Below are 22,193 nucleotides of genomic sequence, written 5' to 3'. Positions count from 1 at the left end.
ATCCCGCTCACTTTTGTATTGCCTCAAGAAACGGGGCCCCTGGAACCACAACTTACACGTATCTTGATCAAGTATATGACCTCTACTGATAATGTCAGCAGGATTATTCCGACCGGCAATATGAAACCACTGCTTGGGATCTGTCAATTGTCGGATGATGCCAACTCTGTTCTTCACGAACACCTGGCAACGTCTCGTGTAACTAGTAATGTATGCCAGGACCATCTCTGAATCTACCCAGAAATAAGATTGATCCACCGGAAACTCGAACTCATTTCTAAGAAGTACATCTACTTTAGCTGATAATACTGCAGCCTACAACTCAGGACGTGGAATGCTACACTGGTTAATGGGTGACACTTTATTCTTGCTCATTATCAACTGTGTATGAACACATCCAACCTTGTTCACGCACCTGAGGTAAGTGCACGACCCGTAAGCAGGTTGACTGGCGTCTGAAAAATGATGCAGTTCAACGACTGTGTATTCAAAATTTGGCGGTTTTACACACCGAGGAACCTGGACATGATTCAAGAGATCTAACGACACTATCCATTTGTGCCACTGTCCAGAAATCTGAGAAGAAACGTCTTGATCCCAATCATATCTGAGGCGAGTTGCATCCTGAAATATAAACTTCCCCAAAAGGACATGCGGACCAACTAACCCCAACAGATCGTACGTAGAGGCTATCATGCTCAGCATTTTCCTGCGAGTAACCTGCTGTTCGACCTTGACATTGACCTCAAAAGCAAATACGTCAACCATGAAAATCCATTTGACACCGAGTGCTTTTCCAGAAGCTTCTAGAGAAATATGCTTTACCTCTTTGGCTCTGTGACACTCTGGTACTGTTACTAGCAACTGACTGTCATTTACAAAAATTTTGTCAGATTGAAACCCCCTTCACGCAGTAATAATGGCGCCTGTTCTAATACAACCATGACGTCATGCCGAGAACTGAGCGACATCAAGAAATCATCCACGTAAAATGACTTTTCAACAGAGTCTAACGTATCTGCAAAACGGCCCCTGTTTTCTGTTATAGTGCGTATCAAAGCATAAGCCGAGCAACTGGCACACCAGACACCACCAAATAAATGTGACATCATTCGATAGCTGACTACGTTCTTTTGCCCATTACAATACCACAAAAACCGGAGCGCATCCTTGTCCTTGGATGGAATTTTTACTTGATGATACATCGCTTCAATGTCTGCCTGGATTGCATATCTATGCTGTCTGAAACGTAACAAAATATGCAACAACTTGTTTACTAGATCAGGTTCCTGTTTACACCTCTCGTTGAGTGATCTACCCTTAAACTTGGCCGCACAATCAAACACCACTTTCATTTTGTCAGGTTTCTTCTCAGTGACGACTGAATGATGTGGCAGATACCAAACTCGATCAGCTGTATGTATTTGATCTTGCGGAATAACCTCTGCATAATCCTCAGAAACTAACTTACTGATTTCGGCATCATACCTTTCTTAACCGTAGACTGCAAACTTTGCTAAAGCATAGTTATTGGGTAATGGCTCCTCTCTATCTTTCCAAGGGATGGGACGTTCAAAATGTCTATCTTTCATGACACATTCTCTATCCCAAAGATCGATAACCGATTTATCCTCACGTGACCAACCGATCTCATTCATACCCTCATTCTCGATCTTCCACAGTGCATGTATGTCATCAACAATTGGAGCAGACAAAGCACTTACAAAATGTGATACAACTGTGCGACCGATCTTACCAACTGGAGATTAACCGTTGATACACCAACCAAAAAGCATTCTAACAGCGAAGGGCTCACCTCGGCCACCTTTACGTACCTCAAGTGGAATAAGGGCCTCAGTATGATCTTGCCCTATCAACATGTCAACCCCATATACATCTTCACAAGATGCCATATCAATGTCAACCAAATGCTTATATGCTTTAACATCTAAGTGGGCAGATTTCACAGGTATTCTCTCAATCACATATACACCAGACATGTCTATACTTTCACCATTATCGGATGACAGTGATAAATTCACCATCTGATACTTCGTTGGAGCAGACTTACGCAAAGTACTTAAATGATATGACACTGTCCGACATGTCAAGTTCAACTGATTAGCCAAACTACTCGAACAGGAGGAGTTGCTAGAACCTGTATCTAGTAGAGCATTGACTAGGACTTCATTGTTAACCAATACCTGTACAATGGGCATATATGTTTCTCTATCCGAAGACATACTTGCATTTGACACACTTCTGCTTTGGTTTACAGATACTGCCTGATCATCATCATTATAAATATACTTCGTATGTTTCTTTCCACAACCTGAGACAGAACACACTGATCTTTTCCTACAATATTGTGCGCTATGCCAAGGTAGAAGACAGTTTTCACACAATCTATACTTCTTAACCAGATCTATCTGCTGCCTAAGTGACATACGTATAAACAACTCGCAATTCCACAACCTGTGATATTCACTACACAGAACACAAGCTGGCTGTGGCCTAGCATAATTTGCATTATAGCGCATAGCTGGGGCACTAGCTGAATTACCATTACCACCTGCATTGGCATACATTGCATGAGACGTAAAAATTGGATTCTGGATTTACCTGCGGTTTCCCTTTTCAATGATAAAACCCCATATACCGGATCATTACTCTCTAGAGCCCGTTCTGCAACACACTTTACCAAATCTGCGAAAGCAGGATAATACCTTTTTGCTCTCTTAATTTCCAGTGCACGATTCTTCCACATTATCTGGACATATGGCTGTAAGCGATAGGCAACATCAAGGATTGTGGACTGTGAGCTGAGTTCAGCAAGCATGTTCAACTGATTCAAAATCAACTCTGCGTTTCTTAAATCATCTGCCAATTGCTGAACTTTGTTTGGGGACCACCGGTCGCAGATCCCTGCTCTAATTCTGCCTTCACTGGGCCACTTACATTTCCTGAGGTGGATTTTACCTGTTCCAAAACCTTAATATAATTATCATGTTCCTTATAATAGTAATCTTCGCTATCATCAATATCGGCATCGCGGACAAGAGCATCATGAAAAACATTATGTATATCGGTAAACTTCTGAAATTGAGTATTTAACGCCAGACACTGTTTGTCTAGGCAATCTAACATGTCTTCCGCTAAACACTGGCGCGTGTAATTGACTTCTTTTGTCAGGGCACGTTTCGCCTTTGTCCGTTCTGATCTTGCTTCAGCCATCTTGAAGTGTTGAACATGCCTACGTCCGGTTGATTAGGATGAAAGGATAGGTAGATTTCATGGCAGCATTTTTCTACTGTGATGTGCGCCCGCAGAGACGAGGAAAAATAAGAAGACTCAGGCTGCAGTTCATACCAGCCATTTTATTCGCTACGCATGTAGCCATGCTCTACTCACGTAGACATGGTAGCGTATGGTAGAAAAACGCTGAAGCCTTTCCTCGGATACGTCACGGACCTCACATCAAATTACATCAACAGATACGGGTACCCATTTCCAGGGGTTCTGAGCGGTTGGACTGGATTAACCGGGAGCACCTGAAAAGGCACCCTCACAGCATAGACACCGCCACGAGAAGTACGCGAAATCAGTTGACCTAAATAAGCAGGACGTCCGGTAGTCGGAGCTACCAGAAAATGCGAATCGCGCAAAATGCGGAGCACCTAGTGTAAACATCGCAACCAACGCAAATATTTATCGCTGGTGATAACAGTCCCATCTAAGCGAGTTAATACGTACAGGAGTTAGACACGCTCAAAACACGAAATTAAACATTTGCTTGCCTTAGTTTACCTATGCCATGGCTATGATTTGTTAATAATAATATTACCTGCAACTCAATAAAATAAATTTAAGCGAGCGAGTTAATACAATCATACACTGATTGCCTTAGTTTACCTATGCCATGGCTATGATTTATTAATATTACGTCCAACTCAATAAAATAAATCTAAGCGATCGAGTTAATACATCATAGTTTACCTATGGCTATGATTTATTACCTACAACTCAATAAACATTACATCCAAAATATAAACAGAACTGTTGGGTCGAAATTACTCGAAATCGTGTGTTGTGGTTTGAAATATAGGCTTTGCTGTAACCGAAAGCTCTACATTCCTCACTTTCTCTAGCATCCGCCCTCGGATGCAGATTACTTTGAGTTCCTTCCCGTAAATTATGCGATTTAAGAGTTGTTTGATAAAGATCATAAATCTTTTAATAAAACTTCTTATTTTTTTCTTCCAAGTGTACTAAATATACCCGTTTTTAAAATTAAAAGTGTAAGGTTATATATATATTTTTCAAGGTTATAAAATATAAACGTGTCAACGATATAAGGTTATTTATGGTTTTCAAGATTATAAAATATAATTGATGTAACGGTCTCGGGTTATATACCTTTCTAAAGATTATAAAATGTAACTACAAAAACATCTGAGCTGAACAAAACAAAAGACCATCCCGAGGGAAGAGCCGATCGAGGTCCTTCAGATTTCCTCGTCCGAGGATGTTTCTTCTGAGCGAGAGCTCAGTATTAGGTCCTGTTGTAGCGCCACTCCCTACGCTGGGCTTCCGGTGGCACTGTATTGTTTCCTGAGCTGCTGGACCAGCTCACCGGCGGTGATCGGTCTGATGGCGATCCACCTTTCGTTGTTCTTCTTTAGCTCCTCTAACTCTTTCTGTAACTCTGCAAAAGTATAGCTTTTGATTAGTACTGTCCTCCTATAGCTTCCATGTTGTTACATAAGAAATTCTACTTTGTCAAGGCACGCACGCACATATATTGCAGTATTTACCGATTAAGACTATGTTTTATGAAGCTGTGATTTTGTGAGCACATTTTCCAAGAAGGGAGAATTATGATATGACATGCCATTTGCTTGCAGAATTCCTTTTCTGCTAGGGGTTCTTCCAGTATGCCAAACTCCAATTGCGTTGTTAGAGGAGCATCTATGATGGCCCCAATGTCCACGGCTTCTTGTCCACGAAGGTCGCTGAATGCCTTCAGCAGGGCAGGGCCCCTTGCTGAATCAGCATTTTCTCGGTATTTTTCATTATTTTGTCCATCATCGCAAGGCTCTGTTGCTCAAAGCCTGTTAACACACTAGGTAAAAAAATTATGTTGTTAAATCATGTTTAGCAGTCTTCCGGATAAATAAAGCAACGTATTCGGCAGGTATTTTAAAAGTTGGTACCTGAATGATATGCTGCTGCGGTGTCCTCCTCCGGAATTTTCACCCAAACAGAGTTCACCTCTGAACTTGGACCTGCTTCGCACTCTAATGAAATAACATTCAATTACTTTCATAGCACCTTTGTTATCGCATTCACCATGAAGTTGAAGCAGGCGATTTAAGACTAAAAAGTCACACACACTGCACTTCCACTTCGAGCATTACTTCTAGCATGAATTTAGTCAATACGTGAGAAGGAAATCAGATAATCATAAAACATTTATGTATCCATCTACCATACAATGGTGCTGCAGGCAAAGAAACTGGCGTGCCACCTAAACAAAAATGAACATGCACGTGTTATTTCGGTGTAACCCAAAAATTTACTGAGTGCATGTGCTCAGGAAAAACAATGGAGTAGGCAGAACTCATATACAAGCCTCACAGGTAAAAAAATGGTAATTATGATAAACCATTACCCCACCTCCATCCTAATGAACCTACATTTGTTTTAACCATCTATCACCTAGTATAGTTGCATGACTAAGTAAGCAACTAGTCCTCTCTCTTTCACCATGAGCTAACAAGAAGTAATTAGCTAGTGGTGCATGATTGGTATATATAGGATATTCATAGAAAAGTATATTAGTGCTTGTACAGTTTCCTTTCGATGTCGCTTCAGGAGTTTCAGATAACAATATTTCAGGTTTTCTGAATTACATTTAATATATTAAATTTGTCAGCACCATTGCATTCATATACTAATATACACATATATCAGTGCAGTCATTGTATTAATGTTTTATAGTGGCACATTGAAATACATTCGAAGTCACATATCAAATTCGTACTTCTACACAAGAAAAACAATTAACTATTATATAAAAAATAACAGCTATTACCATGTATTGCCAACATACCATCCTCCTCATCGCCTTCAGTGCTTGTGGCGGCAGAGCTGTAGCGGCTTGGTTTTGATACCTTTCGTTTCGTCCCTGACCGGTTGGACTCACATGCTGAGGTGAGTTCAGCCCTATTCGCCCGTCTGAGGGCTTGTTCGATATTATCTATACATTATTGTGAGCAAGAAAGCAACACTAACATTAGACCACTTGTGGTTATGCCGAGACTATATTACTAAACACCATATTATAACAGGGCTGCCAACTGCCACGCATTCGACCCGAGACAATTGAGGCTAATCTCACGCTCTCACTCTGGGTCTGTTAATTCTCACGCATAAACAAACAAAAACGTTTACAACAAAAGCTATCCACATATATATATATATATGTGTATGGTGTAGATATATATAGTGTTTTGTACCTAATCGATTTAAAAGCAGAACTACCGTGTATTGCATTACATACATGTGTATGTTTAAAAACTCACTAACGTATGCACCAGAATGCACAATCTTAAGCTGAAAAATGCAAAAGCTCCCTGATGTGGGAGGGAGGGACCCTCCGCCCGCTCGGTCGCTCTGCTCCCTCCCATAATCTCACTCTTAACTTAATATAACTTAATGTTGGCAATCATGCATGTAATCATAAAATTAGTTAGTACTCACCTGCATAGCAGAAAATCGTTATACGATATTTTCTCCAATGTTCTGTGTCTGGTAGCTCCTTCCGCTGCACTCTCCTGCTTATATTGGATGGTGGCCAGTAACAGGAAATCTCCTAAAGCCCTGTCTACACTAGCAAACTTTAGTTTGCAAACTCGAGCAAACTCCGAGTTTGCCAAAGTTTGGAGAAGTTTTTGGTGCCTGTCTACACTATGGAACTTGAACAAACTTTTTTTGCAAAACGTTTATTTTGTGAAGTTTCTGAAAGTTTACATAAATTGGAGGGAAAAAGAGGCGATTTCCCTCCAATAAGTCAAGAACAATGGAGAATCACAGGAATAGAGTATGTGTGAGTAGCTCAGCAGCAATTATTGCAATTGCTATTCGACGCCGCCGTCTTCACCGAAAACAAAACAAGCCACGTTTATGGACCAGACCCTGGATTATGAAAAGAGACCAGTTTGGGGCCTATCATTGCCTGCTTCAGGGATTGAGGGCCTCAGACAGAAAAAGCCTAAAGAATTTCCTGAAGATGGATGAAGTCTCATTCAACGAAATTCTGAACAGGGTAGCACCACTAATACAGAAGGAAGATACACAATGGATACTTTTCATACTCTTGAATTAAATCAACAATTTCTTGGACACTCCAGTCCCTGTCTGATTTCGTTTCTTTACTGGAGGCTGCCATTTTGTCCATCTGCAGGATCACATGACTACAAACTGTCACTTGATTGGCTGAGTTATTCCAAACCTCAGCAAACTAGTTTGTCAAGAAGGTGCACGGCCTAACATCTGCAAACTAGTTTGCCGAAGTTTGTCAACTGGTCTACACTGGCAAACTTTGGAAAACTTTTCTTGCCAAACTCGGAGTTTGCTCGAGTTTGCAAACTAAAGTTTGCTAGTGTAGACAGGGCTTTAAAGGCAAGTTTTAAGGAAAAGTAATACGGATAACCTAAATTATTTTCGTTTCAATCTGAAAACTATGCATTTTCAACGGTCATTGAAACAGAACCTGCACACTGAAATAAAATAGTTCTATATTGACAGCTTTCAAGCATCACTCAATTGTTATGAGAAATTGTTGACCTCTACTATCCATGAACATGGTACAGCGGCGATTGTCTCCTCTCCAACAAATTCTACCACTGCGTACTCTCTCTCTGGGGTCGAGACATTCTGCAACGATAAAGTAATATTTAGCAACTGCTATAGTTGGATATTCAGCCGGAGACCCACACAAATAGTAACCAGGGCCGTAGGCTGAGCAAATTCTTAGGGGGGGGGCACAATTTCATGACAACTGTGTAATGATGAGCGACGGGCGCAGCTCTTGATCTACGTCCATAGTGTGGTTGGGTTGGGTCTGAGACGAGGCTTTCACGGCTTCAAGTCGGTGAACAAAGAAATCACGTTAGGGTTATTGACGATTTAATATTAGCTAAGCTTATTTTTTTAATTGTGCTCCAAAATCTAGGGGGCAGCTGCCCCCACAGCCCCATTGCCCCCACAGGCTACAGCTCTGGTAACACAGCAGTGTCACTAGCAAGCAAAACACAATTTTTCTAATCGACGCTAGTCAGAGCCTTTAGCTTAGCATCTGTTTTATGCAGGCTTACATCCACAAACGCCTCACCTGTGAAACTGCGACATCATGGAGGAAACACAATTCAAACACAGCTATGTTAAGCCAAAAACATTACAGAAATCTACATCATCCCTAGAACTTGCAATACCATGAGTCCTCTTACTAGTATAAAAACACATACTTCCATAACTACATATTTCCAGTGGGATATATATATATATATATATATGCCAGTAATGGTCTGCTGTAACAGTGGTAGATTCTGTTAAAGGTCACGGAAAATTTGTGAACAGGATATAATTTGTCCCAGCATTAGTACACACCTTAAAAATCGTGCATAATCGCCATGAAGGTCGACGTTTCATTTCTGTTACTAATTTTTATCGCCCTCATTTCAGATATTTCCAATATTTTGATGGTGCTTCGTCGGTTGTTCACGACGAACGCTCCTACTAGTCTAGAGTCACATGGCACTCTAAACACTGGCTCAGGTGCTCTGAATACCCTGCACGTGTACATCCTAGTTCCACATTCAGTGTGTGCCTGACTGAGAACCTCACAGCATCTAACGTTATGTTCGAATGCATTGTTAGGTGGTTCCATCGATATTGTACGAGGACGAGTTGTGATGATTTCTTCACCAACGCATGCATGCTCACTTACTCGTTTTACAATTTGTACCAATGGATTTTTTTCCGGAGCAAACTAGGCGCTTTAGCCGGTGCAAGTAAAAAGGGGAAAGCACTGCATTCATCATGACTTCCATGTTCATGCACGTCATTGGCGAGGTGCAACATTGAGTGAACATTATACAGTAGGAAATTCGGTCCATAAAGTTCACGGCCTTCTGCAACGAAATTGACTAGCAGTTCATGCGCATACAAAAGATGCGTAGCAGCAAGTCGAGGTGATACCAAAATAGATATAGCAACACTCAAAGTAAGAAAGTGGTTGTACTTCGCAACTGGTAGAATCCCTTTCAGTACAATTTTGCTGGTGTATAACAAGAACTGTCTGAACTCTGTGACCTTCCATCTCTCTAGCTCTAACAGGCTTCTTGGTTTGCGAGCAAACATCTTCGGAATAAACGGCTTTATATGCTGCACAGTCTCTCACTAATGGCGCCAATGTGGCCAGCTTATAAATACACAACTGACCACAAACAACGCAACCCACGCGTATCCATGCAACAATTTGTTATTATGGGCGTCCGGTTACGCGTAGCCACTCTGTAAAACATTTTATCTGGGGCAACGGTTGATTTTACCAAATTAGGCGAAATGTACACGAATTTGGAGCGCCTAACACCGGCTGCAGTTGCATCAATGTCATAGATGACATCGCCTTCATCCATGTCGTGATCAGGTGCGACATCCCCTTCACCTCCATCTCCTGGAAGCCTGTGCGCAATTACAACATTGTGCAACACAGCCACAGTGGTAAATATCTTGCATGTTGTGCTGGGTGAATACAACAAGCAGCCTCCAGATTTGTCTATGATCCTGAATCTCGACTTCATTATAATTATGCATGTATGAAAGGTAATTTGTTAATATGTACAGTGGAAATTATTTTGTAAAGCATCACGTAAATAAGGTATGCGAAGCAACTGAGATGTGAACGTTTTTGCTAGTGTTGAAAATTTCTATTTATCTTAACGTCTCGTCTGCGCCAAAGTCCCCGGCGCGCGAAATGAATTACACCGCGCAACCGACTTTCCCCGCGCGGTAAACAGCTTATAGACACGAACAACCGAATACGTTGTTGCCACATGATGGGAGAGGAGAGTCTCGCGCGCGCCCAGCCAGAACACGCGTACGTTTGCGCGTGCGGTCGGGGATGATTGCACGCTTCGGAACGGCCCGCCCTCGTAAACACGCAGACTCGCGGAGCCGAGCAACAGCCCACGTGGGTCGCGTGAGTGCAACGCCACGGGAGCGACCAACTCCCCTCGCCAACCAGCTTTATTGATAATGTCATCCAAAGCATATACGATAAGAAAGTGAATAGCAAACATGTGCAGGGTTGGGTGGGTGGTCCTTAAGTCGCTCGCCACTACGTAATCCACTATATTGAATATAATCCACTATACAAAGTACAAAAACCTTACAATCTTTGGCAAAATGTATCACAGAATAAAATTGCATTATATTAATATACATAATTATTAAAATTTTGTGCATAACAATGTTGCACTAAATATATCAAATGCAAAAGCTATACTTTTTAACTTCTAAAAATGTTACTTTTGGCTAAATGTTTCAATAATAATAATGATGTGTTCAAACTATAACATTGTAGCACTTTTTTGTTGTTATTCCCTTGATACTGTATTCTTTAAGTAAAAAATTAAAAACTACCAGCCTTAGGAAACTTTCAATCGAACAAGAACTTTGGAATGTAATCTGTAATTTAGTATATAAGTATATAGTATATATACTGTATAAGAACATTCTTAACTGGAAGCTAACATAGTTTCAAACGTTATTTTTATATAGAGTAAAGTATGACTCGTCTCCTTCCATCTGAACATCATATGTATGACCTTGCTTGGCTTTTATTACAGCAAGTATTTTTTTCTCTACTGCAAGGTGTTCTCTTTCTATCTGAGTTAACTTGGTTTCAAACATGTTATTTTTATATAGAGTAAAATATGACTCGTATCCTTCCATCTCAACATCATATGTATCACCTTGCTTGGCTTTCATTACAGCAAGGATACCCTTCTCTACCGCAAGGCGTTCTCTATCTATCTGAGTTAACTCACTTAGTTTCAACAGTAGTTTTCTCTGTATCTGTAGAATACTAACTGAAGGGTTTCTTACGTGATGTTGTAGGACGTTTGCTTGATTAGGAAGTGGATGGCTGGAGCAAGGAAGACACTGAATACGAGGCGACTGGGGGAAATTTTGGTGCGGCAGAAGCAGCAGGTTGCAATTGAGGAGTAGGTGCACGACTAGACGACGGTGTAACAGATAGTGGCGGATGTCCATTTCACTGCTGTCTATTCCACAACTGATGACTTCTGTTGCAGTAGCACCAATCACTTCCTTGATTTTTTCTGTCCTCTCGTCCAGTGGTGGTGGGGGTGGACCACCTCCGGTTTTGTTCATGGTCCATTTGTACTCTGCCCCGGCTTTCTTGGCTGCAGCTTTCAAATCAGACTACTTTTTCTTGAGCTGTATTTAGAGGCAAAATATTGATAAAACAGTAATATATAATTATACTATATTACATATATAGATTACATTTGTAAATATATCACTACGTAATGTCTTACCAGTGTAATCTGTTATCGGGTAGTACGTGACTAACTAACCCTATTACTCATTCTACATGTATTTGCACATTGGCTATTTTCCTTGTGCTTTCTATGTCTGGTATCTTTACATCAGCACACATACTGCCAACAATGGATTCAATGTCAAAACCACGATCTGCAAGTATTAAGTCTCCAGCCAAAATGTTATTTATAAACCACAGTTTTCTGTAATGTGCTTGTCGCTTGTTCGACCACCCCATGACTTTGATATATATGAAACAGTGCCTCGCGGTGTTATACCGAACAAAAACTTCACCTATTATGGTGCTTGTAAGAAGAAAAATGTTCAGACCTAGCTTTTAACTGAGAAGGCCTTTCAATAAACATTTCAAATCAATCTATGATTACTGCACATTTTGTTACAAAATACTTTCTAAACTGCATCGACATAGTTTTTCTTAAAATTTCTGGCCATATCACCAAGGGTTTCATTTTAACATACATTACATTCACATCAGTAGAGAAAAGCCGTGACACAGTTGAGCAAATTGAGCTTGACACGTTGAATTCATATGCCAGAAATTGGCTTGACAGATTAAATCTTAACTTCGTAAGCGTCATCATGAACATTTGAAATTTGGACAGAGAGGAACAGCTAGGTAAAAACTGCTCCAATGAAGAATATATGGTCAGTAACATAATAAAAGTCGGTAGCCCTGTGAAATATTTAACTTTCTCATCATTTCCCTCAAAATCCTTCTCAGTGAAATGCTCGCGGCTGTGCTCCTCTGGCTCTTAAACTCAATGTTCTCCGTTCTTAGAGTCTGTAGCTCAGATAAGGTTGCGTCATACAGAGGTCCAGTAACATCTATCTGGGTGTGACGGCCACTCTCCTCTGTGATACACTTCTCATGTTCTTCTTGATTAGTTATAACAGCAGGTAGTCGAAAGAATTTCCTATCCTTTTCCCTATCAGATCGGTTAGTACATCCGACTATCCTACAATAATTCACCATTTTCGTGTGAAAATGTTGGAGCTCTCTCTAAACTGAACTTTCCACGCTGTAACCACGTCGCACGGTCGCACCAGAATGATGCCAACATGGCCGCCTTTGTTTTGATGACGTCACGTGCAAGGGGTCTATTGCTTTGTGAACACATTACCTTATTTCATCAGTCAGAGTTCATCACGATTTGTTTAAAAATGTCAATGCCATTCTAGGAATATATAAATAATTGGTTCCGACGGTACTAGAATCAGTTAGTATGTCAAATGCAACGGCTATACATTTCATTTTTCATGGGTGACAAGACAATATGATCATTTTGTGGATTGAAGCAATAACTGTGAATTTAATTAATTTACAAAACTTTTATTGTTGATATAATTAAGGATTGTACTTTCAGTAGAAAAAAAGAAAATATTCTTTTATACCAGCATGTACTAAGTAGCTATTTAAATTTACAAATAACTACCGCGAAAACACGCTACACAATCAATCAATAGGATTATAAATTTATTAAATCAAATAATGCATAGTAAATATCTCTTTCTGTTTAACCCATTCCCGCCCCATGCTAACGTTAATTTGCACCTTTTTAATTAAATAGAATGAACAATACAGTGATCGTATAGTTATCTCTTCAACTGTACGATGTACAGGAGCAATAACGTTAACAGACGATTGCACGGTTTGCCGTGCCCTTTTCTTCATAACGGCAGTTACATCAGTTGAAAATGAAGAAAACAATACACCTCGCCTATGCGATATCTCCTCAAGTAACACAGTAATTTCATCTTCGATAAACTTCCTCATTCTTTTCTTCGATGGGCTCGCCATGTTTACATACAAGAGAGGCGTCGGCTTTGTTGCTATGCTGTGTGTCGCACAGTGTGATTGGTTTCTGCTGGACACACCCATCAACAACTAGCTGCTACGACGACGTAGGGGATTTAACACTGCGATTTATCAACATTTGCGTACGTAGGTGCTACGATGCGTTGATGAATTGCATCTACAGGCTTTGCGTACGTACTTCGTAGAACCTTCGCGTACGCAATCGACTTTACACAACGTTGATGAATCCGGCCCCAGGTGTCCCAGGAAGTTACCGCTGGTATGAAACAAATGGCACAAATTCTGACGTTGTAACCCTTGTTCATGCGAGATCAGATTGCCGTGGTAATCACATATTACCTCTCCTTGTTTAAAATTCATTGTGACAATCAGCCCTATACCTTTATGCGAATGGTGTATTCCCAACCCGGGCCAGTTTTGTACTTTGCCAGTTGGTTTTGCCCGGAAGTCGTTGTTCTGAGAGTCATCGTCGGTATCCATGAGGATAGCACATCATCGACTAGCTTTTGGTGCGAGCCCATTTTCATCAGTGTCTTCATGAGGCGCTTTTCCGTAGGCCGGACTCGTGGAAATGCAGCTATAAACGAATTTCATAATGAATGATAAAGAAAATGTTGCTTTCATGTATTATTATGAAGTGAACATTTCCTAAAAAGAAACCTGGTCTGTGGTACAGAAACATTTCAAACGTGTCCTGAAACGTGTATGAAAATGCCTGGTAATTACCTCTTCAACATGTGACAATTAAATAGCTAGAGGAGGTGAAACATGGTAACGTGGTGTCTACCAGCATCATTAGCAAAACGTGCCTATCACTTCATTGCGTCGTATCTTCAATCGCTTATATAACCATTGGTTATATAGAGTGTCTCCCTCGCCCGGAGAGATGTGATTGCATGTTTTTCTCTTGGGGGCACTGCCTCGACCGTTAGATGTGCAATCCTTAGAAGCTCATCATAGGCCACTTTCCTATGAATTATTGATATTAGCATAAAAGGAAAGAAGCCTATATAATTGATGCATAATACATACACAATGTTGCACGCAGTTGATATCTAGCACTGAAACCCCATTAAATCCCCATAAAAAAAAAGAAAAAAAGAAACATATACAAATTATGACATCGTGTTGTTAAGTTGCATTAATAATCACCTTTTTCTCGCTGAAGCTTCAACCGTTTCTTCTCCTGATGATGGCGATTGTGCCGTTCCTTCTTGCTCTGTGGTTCTGAAACATTAAGATATTGTGTTTTATGTGCTTGTTTGTGTGCATGGGCATGTGCGTTGTTGATGGATGATGGGCATGCGTCTGTTTCTCAAAGCGCGTGTGTGGGTGTGCATTTGCATTTGTCTGTGTGCGTGATCGTGAGTGTGTGCGTGAGAGCGTGCGTGCGTGTGTATGCCTGTGTGCGCATCATCGCATGTGTGTTCATGTGCATGCAAGGGCGGGCCCTATAATACTGTAGCTTATATTATCTTCATTGGTCATACATTTATATTTACAAGCACACCTTTTTGCGATTGCAGCTTCGTCTGCATTGCTGTCAGACGAAGCATCCCACATGACGATGTTGACGGTCCTTCTGTAATTTTGCAGAAATAAAGGATAGGTATGTTTTATCAAAAATACCCAAAATATGTCGCAGATAAAGTTCATAGCTAGAGACACTTATGTTGGAAATATGAATATTCAAGTTTAAATATAATTACATTTTTTGGCCTGCAGCATCATGATGTCGTTGGGCCAGACGAGAATACGTTGACGGGTATTGCCTCGCTCTTCCCTTGTTCTGGTTCCGTGGTTCTGCAGAGTATTGTTGGTTATCTTATCTAATTACCTCCGCCAAGGGGTTGGCAGGAGGTTATGTTTTCACTGGCGTGTGTTTGTTGGTTTGTGGGTTTGTGCACAGCCTAACTAAAAAAGTTATGGACTGATTGTCATACTATTTTCAGGATAGGTCAGAAATGGGGTAACTTACAATTGATTACATTTTGGTGGTGATCCCAATTCTATTAATTAATTAATAAAATTTTCAGGATATGTCAGAAATGGGGTAACTTACGATTGATTACATTTTGGTGGTGATCCCAATTCAATTAATTAATTAAATTTTAAGGATAGGTCAGAAATGGAGTGACTTAGAATTGATTACATTTTGGTGGTGATCCGGATGGAATTAATTATTTAATTAATTAATTAATTAATTAAATTTTTCACAGAGCTGTCTTGGCGGAGGTCTGCGCTCTCCGAGTGCTCTAGTTTGTTATGTTATTGTTGGTTATCTCGAGCAACGATATATTTTTCGAGTTGACAAAAACTATCTAATTGTCTATATTACAAGTCCTTTATCTAAATACCGAGGTGACAATTATTACTGTAATAGAAATATACTACTGTGGATATAGACATAAAAAAACAAGTGGTACTTACAACATCCCATCCAACAAGGAGGCAGCTTTGGCTACCTGCCCCGCATCCTTGTGCACGTAGTGTCGATTCGCCACATCAACTGTGTACTCCACATAATCAGCCACCTGTCTTCGGTTGACATCATCTAGCAATGAATGCGACGCCGACTCAAATGATTTCCTTGCCTCATTAGAACTGTGCTGTTACAGGGTATTACCCTGTATGTTATTACCGTATGCCATCTGACCTTAAACTACGTGAGGCTTTGTGTTTTTGCTATTGGCCATTTTTGTTCGTAATTTAGCTTGGTCGGCTGATTATCTATGTAAAGCTTGGTTTACCACAATGTAAGTACGTCAGATAAGTCAATTGTGGATTGCAGCTTTACAATGGACTTAATCATGACTATGACTATGAATAATATCTAATCAATCAGCCATACTCCCCGCCATTAGTTGGCTGACGTTCATGCGACTCATTCAACAGCCTCCTTACAATCGCGAAAGGCGTGTTTAGAGGAAGCACAGCACTTGAAGCAGATGCCAAACTCCCTCAAGAGTTTCCTTCGTTTATATATAGGCTTGCGTTTAAAGCTCCTGCACTGGTTGAGGGTAGGCCTCATCCTGTGAATCGGGCAAAACCTTTCAGGGTCAACCTCGACTTTGTCATCAGAGATCTCCGCTTTCCTGGTTGTCAAGGGTCTCATGTCAGACTGAAAGATCCTAATTGAATTCTTGTCCTTTCTTCCTGTTGTGGCGTAAGAACTCTCAAACAGGAAACTCGGATCGTTCTTCACATGTGCGATTTCTCGAATAAATTCCACGAAATGATAAAATGGTGGAAAGGTGACGCCATATTTCCTTTTATAGTTCTGTGCCGACGTTGTCCATTTCTCCTGCATCTCGTATGGGAGTCGATTTGCTATAGGATTGATCCCAGATGATGAGTCAAAATATGCCATGACTGCCTGATATTGAGGATCTTCTTTCAGTGCCTCGATCTCTGCCATAATATCAGAGAGTTCATACAGTTTTTTATTATCATTACCTGTAATCCTTGAGAAGCTCTCAAGTCGCCATTTTAGGGCCGCTTCCACTTTCTCGGGAGCACCATACCTATCATCCAGTCTCTCCCACACACGCTGAAGGCCTCTTCCGTGGTTCAATGGACTTGCCGCTCTCAGACTCTGTGCCTGCCCCGAGGATTCAGGACCAAGCCACCTAACAAGGAGGTCGAGCTCTTCTATAGCAGTTACCTGTAACTATTGTGTGACGTTCCTAAAAGTCGTTTTCCAAGAGGCATAAGACTCCGGACGATCATTGCAATTAATCAAACGTGAACCCAAAAGTTCCGTCTTTAACAAAAGACGTGTAAGGTCTGTAGCCGTGTGCACAGCGTTTGGTGACTCTGTCACATTTGCGGGGATGTCAGGCTGGATACCCCTCGGATGAAATTCAGTCGCTCTGGAGCTCAATCTGGTACGATGTCCCTCCGGCCGAAACATATCAGATCTCACTACGTTGTAGTTCTCTGGCTTCAACTGTGCCTGCAAAATAGGTATCTTGTCCAGCGTGTCTCTCTCCTTCTGAATATCAGAAGCATCGTGTTCTGCTGCATATCTCCTGGTGCGCTCAGCACTGCTCTGAAACTCCACATTGATGCCCATCCGAGGTCTGGAAGTTTGGAGAGGTTGTCTTGACTACCAGTAAATGTCTCGTGTGCCTTAGCTTCGGCCTCCGCCATTGCTGCCTCATTCTCACTGCGTAACACATCAAGATCGACCTGCAGCAGGTCTGTTTCTTCTTTTATCTTGAGTTGACGTCTCCTTATTTCTGCTTCTTTATGCGCGTAGATCGCCTTCGCGCGAGCAGCATCAGCCTTTGCGCGATGTCCAGCCACACTGGATACTCTACTGGCCGTAGTATCTCCACTGGATCTACTACGTCGATCGCTACTGTGATTCGTGAGTGTGCGAACTCTAGATTCTGACTCGGGTGCTTGTGAGTCCTGATTCTCTGAAGAGTGCATGTCTGCATATACCGTGTAGGCGGCGACTGTTGTCAGTGTCACGTGACGGTAGACGTTGTCTTATGCCTTATAGGCGGCGACCGTTGTCAGTATCACGTGACGGGAGACGTTGTTCTATGCCTGTGGTATCACACACAACCTCCGTTTACTAGCTGTGGCTTGATATAATTTTTTTCACTGTACTGCCTCTTCAAAAAGAACATGGAACATCCAGTATTCATAAATAGCAGTCAGCTAAACCGTCTGTCTTTAATGTGTGACCACTTGACCAAATGGTGAAAAAACTACAACATAAAAATAGAGAATACTGTCACAGATGGGGTGGACATGCTTCAGATACTTGCACATAAAACTAACTTCAGTTGCATCTATATGTACTGTAAAGAAATATTGCAAAACAGTAGTGTACTGGCTACATAGATGAGCAGTGTCTTTATGAGACAGCTTCAATCCACAATTGACTTATCAGACGTACTTACATTGTGGTAAACCAAGCTTTACATAGAAAATCAGCCGACCAAGCTAAATCACGAACAAAAATGGCCAATAGCAAAAACACAAGAGCTTCACGTAGTTTAAGGTCAGAGAGCATACGGTAATAACATACAGGGTAATACCCTGTAACAGCACAAGAACATACAGCTTCTTTCTCTAGGCCGTGCCTGTAATCAAAACACGTGTTTGTCCAATTAAATAGTATCTATGCCAAATCAACATAAATTAATGTAAAACATTTCCTCTGCTTCAAATGTTAATAATAGTATAAATTGTATTATATTCAAGAATTTATTATATGCTCAGCGCTGGCCCCACGTAGTCCTCCGGACCTTCTTCGTACGGAGGGTTCACTGTCCATCTGAGGAGAGTTCATCTGTTGTGCACAAACTCACTCCTTCCTCCTTCGGCATTTGTCCTGAAGCATCCTTTCCCGACAAGCTTCAGACCAAATTGGTCCGATTCAAGCGTAGTTACATCATGTGGTGGCACTTCGTACTTGAAGCTCTCTGCTCTTATCACTCGAATGGACCCTTTGGACCATCTCTCTTCATATCTCCACAACCCATTTTCCCAGCTTGGAGGTGATAAGCTTCCACACAGAACTCCTGTGCTCATGTAACTCGGGAAGGGCAATTTTGTCTTAGATGAGTTCAAGATCTCACTTATCTCTTTCACAGCCCCCCTGATGGCACCTGGATTGTTAGTGAAGACCTCGGCCATTCCATCCTGCATCTGTATCTCCACATCCACATCATTTATTTGGCCTCTCCACACTCCAAAGCCTCTGTAGCCGGCCCTTTGAGACTCAAACATTTGCCTGGACACATAGCCACCAAAGACTCCACCTTTTGCTAGTATGAGGGACTCTTTCGATATGTTCTGTCCTAACAGGTTGTTGATCATCAGACATAGTCTCCGGTCGTAGTCTGACAGTAGCTTCATCTGGTCTTCTGAGCTCGCTTTTAAGTCCATGCTGAGCAGGATATGGATGAACTTGTCCTGATCCAGAACTTTGTCCTTTGTCATCGTGCATTTCTTCCTCCAGAGAGCGACTTTCACATCTCTTATCTGCTGTTTGAGAGAGTCATCAGTCTCAAGTCTCTCTGGGTTGCTTCCTGCATCTCGCAGTATGATTCCGGGCCACTGAGATACGGCACAGATGTCCCTGATTGTATCAGGAACCGTTGCTCTCATCCTGGCTGGCCCTGTGATGTCCAGCAGTCTCGTGTCCCTCGGGTCCACGCGTAGGAAGTTATGTAGTGCTATCTGATTTGTGAATGGAGAGACGCTCAGACTCTCCTCAGGGGTTTCTCTTATCCAGTCGATTGTTTTGGAGTAGTTCTCCAGTGATCTGAGGTATGTTGTCCTACCATAGTGTCTTATGCCGCGATGGTACCAAAACTCATTGATGACATCACTGAGCGGCATTTCAAAGGTCTGAGGTTGACGAGGCAACCTGAGTTTCATGTTTCTGTTTCGTTGTCTTTGCCCCTTTGTGGCCATTGTGACGCACAGAGTGCGGAGTGTTTGAGACACCGTGTCATAGGACTGGCTTTCGGGATAAGCCATGAGCAGTGTTTTCATGATGTCGTTGGGGCACTCAGCTTCTCCTACGTACCTGATGTAGTTCTTGATCAAGTCAATCAATCTCACTTTTCTGGTCTGACGCACGTTGTCTTTGCTCAACGTTGAGATTGTGAACACTTTGTCCCTGAGAAGATACACACTTGCCGAGTGCTGTTTTGACGCCGATCCATAGTCGAGGGACTCAGATAAATGTGGATTTGTAGCCTTGAGCTCCAGGCACTTTGTGACTGCTTCGTTTGTCTCTGGCTTGTTGATCAATTCAACTGGGTTCTCTTCATAGTAATCTATCACTTCCTGTCTGGAGACGTCAACAACCTTTTGGAGTTTCTTCCATTTCCTATCCTGACCGTGGACGAAGGAAACTCTGATAACAGGTTCGAGCTCCTGGTTATGTCGATTCATCCCGTCTTCGTTGAACATTAGAACTGTGGCTTTCCTGAGCATTTCAGCCCCTGGTCTATGAAGTTGGCAAAAACTGGCGTACCTCAGTCCTAGCACCCCGGCGCAGAGCGAAGGCTCTAGGGGGAAGAACCCGAACATAGCCAAGGGTAACTCTCTGATCACCTGACTGTAGTCCTTGAAATCTGTCCTATTCGTATACGAACCCATGTTGCGGTAGTGCTCTTCACATTGCAACAGCTGCACCTGAGCCACCTGCTCCACTGACCCGCCATTCTTTAGAATGTCTGACCTTACATTAGAAGCTTGCTGTGCCCGGTCCTCCAGTCTAATTGGGTTTGTGCTCAGGTGCGATGAGGTTACGAACTTTATTGATGGCATCACCAGGGAATTCCTGCTATGAAAGACGGAGTTGAATTCAAAAATGCCAAGTTGGCCTCCGATAGTGCTTTTTTCATAACTGCTGGAGGCGCACCAGAATGCCATGGTGGCCTCCCTACCCACTAGCAGCGCCTCACCCAGAGCCATAGCCTGCATTCTGCTAAGATGGTTGTCTGGGTCTCGCACAGATTCCTCTTCATTCACGTTGATTGTCAGCAAGATCCCACTGTCGTCCGAGGATTGTAAATGGGTCATCAGCACTTTGTCTTTGTTCTGTTCAGTTGCTATCTCTTCTATCAATGGTTTGATGCCCATGAGCGCATCAAACCATCAAACATTCTGTATGTTTTTCTGATAATTTAGTATTGTCTGCTCCGCGAATCCGCAGTTCTGCAGCTATCGAAAAATAGCCTCGTCCTCTCGATGTTCTGTAGTGCTCTGGTATTGTATTTGGTCTCATCCATGAAGAACATGTATCTACATGTCAAAGAAATATAAAGTGATAATTATAATATAATACTTCACGGTGAAAAATAGTCGTATACGTACGGTAAACGTGCAAATAACGAATGGGTGAGACTAGCAGGCGAATGCATTTAACGGATATAGCCTCGCAGCGGGTAGGAAATCAAAACACTAAGAAAGTTTTCGCCAATCATTCTTGATACCCGTTCCGTCGGCTTCGGACACGCTCGTGTCCAGCACGTGCATTTGCCCTTCCATGCGGGGGTGAGCCCCCTCACATCCCCGGGGATGCTGGGACGTACCGCCGAGAGCAGAACGCGGGGATGTGATGCTGCGGCAGACCGAAATTCGTTACACATACATATATATATATATATGCCAGTAATGGTCTGCTGTAACAGTGGTAGATTCTGTTAAAGGACATGGAAAAATTGTGAACAGGATATAATTTGTCTCAGCATTAGTACACAACTTAAAAATCGTGCATAATCGCCATGAAGGTCGACGTTCCATTTCTGTTACTAATTTTGATCGCCCTCATTTCAGATGGTATTTCCAATATTTTTATGATGCTTCGACGATTGTTCACGACGAACGCTCCTACTAGTCTAGAGTCACATGGCACTCTAAACACTGGCTCAGGTGATCTGAATACCCTGCACCTATACATCCTAGTGCCACCTTCATCGTGCGCCTGACCGAGAACCTCACAGCATCTACCGTTATGTACGAATGCATTGTTAGGGGGTTCCATCGATATTGTACGAGGACGAGGTGTGATGATTTCTTCACCAACGCATTCACGCTCACTTAATCGTTTTACAATTTGTACCAATGGATTTTTTTACGGAGCGAACTAGGCCCTTTAGCCGGTGCAAGTAAAAAGGGGAAAGCACTTCCATGTTCATGCACGTCATTGGCGAGGTGCAACATTGAGTGAACATTATACACTAGGAAT

The 22,193-nt window shown here is 41.9% G+C and overlaps 1 protein-coding gene across 1 annotated transcript; it reads right to left on the bottom strand.

The window, feature by feature from the left end:
- Positions 1 to 4,838: 4,838 nt before the first annotated feature.
- Positions 4,839 to 13,948, bottom strand: LOC106813189. Its single transcript, XM_014817256.1, has 8 exons — positions 13,875 to 13,948; positions 12,462 to 12,608; positions 9,615 to 9,747; positions 6,763 to 6,874; positions 6,113 to 6,259; positions 5,489 to 5,527; positions 5,214 to 5,297; positions 4,839 to 5,111 (listed from the first exon to the last, which is right to left on the bottom strand). Exons 1-8 carry the CDS (start codon positions 13,946 to 13,948, stop codon positions 5,023 to 5,025), a joined length of 825 nt encoding a protein of 274 aa, XP_014672742.1. The 3' UTR covers positions 4,839 to 5,022.
- Between the last annotated feature and the right edge of the window lie 8,245 nt (positions 13,949 to 22,193).

The sequence above is a fragment of the Priapulus caudatus genome, unplaced genomic scaffold (genome assembly GCF_000485595.1).
Source record: "Priapulus caudatus unplaced genomic scaffold, Priapulus_caudatus-5.0.1 Scaffold737, whole genome shotgun sequence".
NCBI classification, from domain to species: domain Eukaryota; kingdom Metazoa; phylum Priapulida; class Priapulimorpha; order Priapulimorphida; family Priapulidae; genus Priapulus; species Priapulus caudatus.
This window is presented reverse-complemented; position numbering and strand designations above follow the sequence as displayed.

Bases quoted from the DNA above. Each gene is read 5' to 3' on its own strand.
- LOC106813189 (XM_014817256.1), bottom strand. From the start codon at position 13,948: ATGGATACCGACGATGACTCTCAGAACAACGACTTCCGGGCAAAACCA. The intron at 6,875-9,614 runs GTAAAATCAACC...ACAGGGCTTTAG, and splicing joins TGTACATTTCGCCTAATTTG to GAGATTTCCTGTTACTGGCC. The intron at 6,260-6,762 runs GTGAGTACTAAC...AATAATGTATAG, and splicing joins AACGATTTTCTGCTATGCAG to ATAATATCGAACAAGCCCTC.